The following is a 5,908-nucleotide window of genomic DNA, read 5'->3' as shown; positions in this document are numbered from 1 at the left end:
ATGTGTGTATATGTGTATGTCTGTGTATATGTCTTCGTGTGTGTGTATGTGTGTGTGTATGTGTGTGTACATGCATGTGGTGCAAGAGTGGAGGCCAAGAGTTCGACTTTCATATGTCTTACTCAATTGCTTCTCCATTTCACTTTTGTTACATTAATTAATTATTAATAAATTACATGTGCATCTATGTGTATGAGTTTTACATGGCACACATGTGGAGGTCTTTTTGAGACAGGCTTTCTGTGTAGTCCTGGCAGTCTTGTAACTCGCTCTGTAAACTAGGCTGGTCTCGAACTTATGGAGTTCCACCTGTCCCTGCCTTCTGAGTGCTGAATTAAAGGTGTGTGCCACCACTTCTCGGTTTATGCCCTGCTTCTAATGTGGGTGTTAGGGAATCTAAGTCAGGTCCTTGTACATATGAAGCAAACATTTACTGACTAAACCCTCTCCTCAGCTCCTTCCCCTTATTCTTACATATATTTGTATGTATATATATTGTCTATACTATACTATATGTAATATATATGAGATATACATAATATCATATATTAAAGATTATTTATTTTGATTTTATACATATGGATTTTTACCCATGAGTCTATGCAGCACATGTGCACAGTATCTTCGGAGTCCAGAAGAGGGCGTTAGATCCTTGCTCTGCAGTTAGAGATAGTTGTTAGTGGCCACATGGTTACTAGCAACTAAACTTGGGGCCTCTGAACAAAGAGCAAGCGCTTTTAACTGCGAGTCATCTCTCCAGCCACCACTGTTCTAAGTGCCATCTAAATGCCATCTGCCCATTGTCTGTCTCCCACTAGAATGTCACCAGGGCAGGCACTCTTGACTGCCCCACAGATGACTCTGTCCTCATGTCCCTTCCTAGTAGGTGGGACAGAGTCCGTAGACATTTCCTTATCTTTACATTTTTATTAGGTTCATGTTTTATTTGATGTGTTTCGCCCACATATGTGTCTGTGTACTATGCATATGCCCGATGCTCAAAGAAGTCAGAAGAGGGCGTCAGATCCCTTGGAACTGGAGTTATAGATGGTTGTGAACCACCATATGGATGCTGGGACTAGAACCTGGGTCCTCAACAAGAGTAACAGGTGCTCTTAACCACTGAGCCATCTCTTCAGCCCTTCTTTGATCTTTTGAGATAGAGTTCCACTATGTAGCTTCCCCCAGCCTCCTAAGCGCTGGGATGACCGGCGCGCACCACCACACCGGCATATGAAGATTTCCTGAAAGAATTGAGTGAATTTCTCCACTTTCTCTCTCTTTTTAATCCGAATCATCCAGACCAGCATTCTAGGCTATTTCACAGCCTGGTTCTTCCTAAAGAGCACTCTAGCTTCACCTCCTCGTTCCACACTCCCCACTTCTCCCCATATACCCGAGTCTCCTTCCATACCCATTAGAATTATGTTTCATCCAAACTGCTCAAACCCCAAGTCTGGGTTCATAGTGATTTCTGCCAAGTGATTTCTGCCATCCATCTGCCTTAACTTCCCTGTTGGATACGAGCTCGCTCACCCTCAGCTCTCACACCTCAGAGCTGCACACTCCAGTTCTGATACATTGCCTGCCACGTTCAGAACTTGCCCGGCTGTATAGGATCCCGAAGGAGATTACAACGTATCTCTTTTTATCCTGCAAAGGGTCTTGCACAAAACAGACATTGGATCTGGAGACCGGGCTCATCGGTAGAGCCCCTGCCTAGAATCCCCCAGGGAGGGGCTGGGGCGTGGCTCAGAAGCAGAGTGCCTGCCCAGAATCCCCCAGCTCCGTTACAGAGTATTTGCACAGGGTTCCAGTCTCAGCATTGCATAAACAAAAGCAAGAGCCCCACTATCAACCTAACCGCCCGTCCTCAGTAATGCACCACAGGCCTGTTCTGAACGTTACCTTTCTGGGTTTTTAGGGTTCTAGAAAATAAGGAGAGAGAGGTTACTCGTCTGAGTCTGATTCCTCAACAGAGACAATCCTGATCCTTAGAACAAGTCGTAAGACTGTAAGAAGAAAAAGCATCCGAGCTGCTTCTAGACTCCAGCCTTAGTTGTTTCTGATCTAAATCCCTGCCCCAAGACAAGGACCCCCTCCCCCCAGGTGTTCCGGCGCCCAGCTTTTCATAGGTCAATTATCCTTACCTCAGCCTTAGGCTTACCTTCCCGCACATCTCTCAGATGCGCACCCCCCTGGTCTACCCTCCTGGAAATCAGAACCTCTCCCCCCCCCCACAAGACCCCCCTGACAGCGTGTGTGCCTGGAACAGCCTGCTCCACCCCAGCAAGCACCAGACCCAGGCGTCCTGCCCCTTGCTCTGACCCCAGGTGGCCCCCACCTCTGGCGACCCCTCACGCACACACAGCTTCACCCCCACCCCCACCCGCGCACGCACACATGCTGATAACATCCCCGACCCCCGGCCGGAGCCACAGTGTCCCCGGACCAACCCTGGCCGGTGGCTGTGTCTCACTGTGTTCCCGAACGGACCCTTGGCCAGGGCCACCGCGTCCCCACTCTGCCCGCGACCCCTGGACGGTGACTACTTTCTTCCAGGCTAGTGGGGTGATCTGGCCCTACAGAACTTCCAAGGATGAAGACTCGCAGCGTGGACACTGGCCCAGCCCCGGGTCGCTAAGGAGCTCCGGCAGCCAGGCGCGGAGATGGGGGTGCCCGGTGAGTACTCACAGGCTAGGGACCTGTGACCTCCAGGGCTCCTGTTTGAGTAAGGATTTACATCTAAAGCAATTGGCCAGGAAACTGGCGTGTTCAAGGACCTGCGACTCTCCAAGGATCAAGGAAGAGGGGGGGTGGGGCAGCCTCCACGTGCACTAAGGGGTTTGGGGAGCCCCCTGTGAATGACAAAAAAAGGCGGGGGGGATCCAGAACAGGAACAAAGTTTAGGATTTTAGGGAGATGAGGAGCTGCTCTGTGGGTGGAAGGCTGCTAAAAGATTTACCTGCGTCCAGGAGTCCCTGCTTCCCAGGATCTGCCAGCCCCTGGCGCGCACCCACAGTGAAGTTTGGCCGAGAAGTGGATGCCGGTCGCTTGGGGGGTGGGGTGCGCAGCGCGGAGGGATTGAATGAAGGCCACTCAGGCAGAGCCTAAGCAATTGCAAGGTCGGGGTCAGCAGAGACTAGAAGGGCAGAGGCGACCGGCCCCTTGCAGTCCCACGGCCCCCTCCCCTCCCGGCCTCACACTCAGCCTGCCTTTCTTCCAGAACGTCCCACCCTGCTGTTTTTACTTTCCTTGCTACTGATTGCTCTGGGCCTCCCAGTCCTCTGTGCTCCCCCACGCCTCATCTGCGACAGTCCAGTCCTGGAGAGGTACATCCTGGAGGCCAAGGAGGCAGAAAATGTCACCACGGTAAGCTCCCTGGCCCCACAGAAGAAAGAAGCTGGTTCTCAGAGATCTGGGAATGGTGGGTTCCTTCCTGGAACTGCCTTTAGGGACAAGATAAGATGTTTACCCTTAAACCTCTTTCATCTCCCCCCCCCCATAAGAATGATAAAACTGGGCAGGGGATGTGACCCGGTTGGTAGAGAGCTTGCTTAGTGTGCAAGATGCCCTGGGTTCTATTCCCAGTACTGCACAAAACATTTTGGGTGGCATAAACCTACAATCCCATACTTGGGAGGTGGTGGTAGGAGGACCAGAAATCCAAGGTGATCCTCAGCTACATATCAAGGGTGAGGCCAACCTGGGCTACATGAAACTCTGCCGAAAATAAAGAATGACAAAGCTGGTGGTTCCCAAAGCATGCCGGCAAAATTCAAAGACAGAGTGTCCAGTGGCTTTTTGTGGACATTTTGACCCCGGGGGCTGTGTCTTTTAGATGGGTTGTGCGGAAGGTCCCCGACTGAGCGAAAATATTACAGTCCCGGACACCAAAGTCAACTTCTATGCTTGGAAAAGAATGGAGGTGAGTTGCATTGTGTCTGGTCCCTGTCCTTGTCCCCATCTGTCTGTCTGTCTGACCGCCCATCCATGCCCCCATCCTTTCCACCCCTGGTTCCTAGAGGTTGGTGGGTCTCATTTTCACATCTGGATAGTGTGCGAGAAAGAGTATCAGAGACAATGGTTGATGGGATAGAGTAGCTCATCATTCATTCATTCACTCACTCACTCATTCATTCATTCATTCATTCAGCCTTCCTGCTTGCTTTTCCGTTCCTTCTTTCAGTCCTGTCTAATATTCAGGGAAGATAGGGCATGACTCTGGCTGGCTGCTTCTAAGTCTTTGCCTACCCTAGGTGGAAGAACAGGCCGTAGACGTTTGGCAAGGCCTGTCCCTGCTCTCAGAAGCCATCCTGCAGGCCCGGGCTCTGCTAGCCAATTCCTCCCAGCCACCAGAGACCCTTCAGCTTCATATAGACAAAGCCATCAGTGGTCTACGTAGCCTCACGTCACTGCTTCGGGTGCTGGGAGCTCAGGTGAGTGGGAGTGCCTGTGGACCCTGCTCCTTGCCCTTCTACAGGATGCACCAAGAACGCTGACGTCTGAGCCAGGGAGATAGCTCAGCCGGGAAATGAGCTTGCCGCTAAGCTTGATGCCCTGAGTTCGATCCCTGGGGCCCACAAGCTGAAAGTCCTCTAAGTGAATTAATGTAATAACAAATTTAAAACAAAGAATACTGACAGCTCACGCTGGGGAGAAGAATCAGGGGATGGCATTCCTGCTGCAGAAGTGTGAGGAGACAAGTTTGATCTCCAGCACTTCCATTTGAAAAAAAAAAAAAAAGAAAAGAAAAGAAAAGAAAAGAAAATGAGATGAGGTGGAACTTACACATCATCCCAGCGCTGGGGAGGCAGACTCGCAAGGACTCCTGGGGCTCACTGGTCAGCCAGTCTGGATCAGTGAGCTCCAGGCTCTAAGAGAGATGCTGTCTGCAAATGTTAGACTCAGGGCTGGAGACATGGCTCAACGATTAAGAGCACTTGTTGCTCTTGCAGGGTTCAATGCCCAGCACCCATATCGGGTGCCGCATAGCTGCCTTTACACCCCTGTAGGGAATCTGAGGGTTATTCTGGATGCCCTGGGTATCTGCATACATTCACATCCTCATATCCAAATAAAAATAATGTGGAGAGTACCTGAAGAAGACGCACCTCCGGCCACTACCCCTCTGCACACATCCCTCCCATTCCGAACCAGGTCACATCTTATCTGTTGTCCTCCACACTCCAGTGACATCCTATTCTCTCTTGACAGAAGGAACTGATGTCGCCTCCAGATACCACCCCACCTGCTCCACTCCGAACACTCACAGTGGATACTTTCTGCAAGCTCTTCCGGGTCTATGCCAACTTCCTCCGGGGGAAACTGAAGCTGTACACGGGAGAGGTCTGCAGGAGGGGGGACAGGTGACGTGCTGCTGCCGCTGCGGTGGACCCACCAACTCGCTCCCCATCGCTGTGTCGTGCCAACCCTCCACCACTCCCAACCCTCATCAAACGGGTCGCTACCTTCTCAACCAGTCTGCCCTATGGACACTCCAGCACCAGCCGGGATATCTTGGGGGGCCAGAAGAACTTCCCAGAGCTCCATTCTGAAATCTAAAGATGTCGCTGGACAAGCCTGAGGCCCCAGAGCAGAAGAGACTCAGAGAATCAGCTCGGATTTGTTTAGTTTTTTGTTTTGTTTTGTTTTGTTTTTTGAGACAGGAAGGTCTCACATAGCCCAGGCTGGCCTGGAACTCGCTATGTACTTAAAGGACAGCATTGAATTCCTGATCTTTTTGTTCCTGGTCCTCAAGTGCTGAGGTTACAGGCACCCTGTCCCCGTTTATGGGGTGTTAGAGGTGGAAGCTGGGGCTTCCTGCATGCTAGGCAAGCGCTCTATTAACTGAACTATGTCCTCAGCTCCCAGAGACCAACTTAGACCTCAGAGACAGAGAGGTCCA

General features: G+C 51.2%; 1 protein-coding gene across 2 annotated transcripts; it reads left to right on the top strand.

Moving 5' to 3' along the window:
* Positions 1-2,669: 2,669 nt before the first annotated feature.
* Epo (erythropoietin) lies at positions 2,670-5,373 on the top strand. Of its 2 annotated transcripts, none has more exons than XM_021187251.1 (5): positions 2,670-2,682; positions 3,227-3,372; positions 3,842-3,928; positions 4,260-4,439; positions 5,221-5,373. In XM_021187251.1, the coding sequence occupies exons 1-5, from the start codon at positions 2,670-2,672 to the stop codon at positions 5,371-5,373; spliced, it is 579 nt and encodes a 192-aa protein (XP_021042910.1). The 2 variants fall into 2 exon arrangements, with proteins under 2 accessions (XP_021042910.1, XP_021042908.1); XM_021187249.1 differs by having other exon boundaries at positions 5,218-5,373.
* Positions 5,374-5,908: the final 535 nt, after the last annotated feature.

This window comes from Mus pahari, chromosome 23, assembly GCF_900095145.1.
Source record: "Mus pahari chromosome 23, PAHARI_EIJ_v1.1, whole genome shotgun sequence".
NCBI lineage: Eukaryota > Metazoa > Chordata > Mammalia > Rodentia > Muridae > Mus > Mus pahari.
The sequence above is the reverse complement of the archived record's forward strand: the minus strand, read 5'-3'. Positions and strand labels throughout refer to the sequence as shown.

What these genes read in the sequence shown, in the direction of transcription:
- Epo (XM_021187249.1), top strand. An exon ending in ATGCTTGGAAAAGAATGGAG is followed by an intron (nt 3,929 to 4,259) that starts GTGAGTTGCATT and finishes TGCCTACCCTAG; the next exon opens with GTGGAAGAACAGGCCGTAGA. An exon ending in TTCGGGTGCTGGGAGCTCAG is followed by an intron (nt 4,440 to 5,217) that starts GTGAGTGGGAGT and finishes CTCTCTTGACAG; the next exon opens with AAGGAACTGATGTCGCCTCC.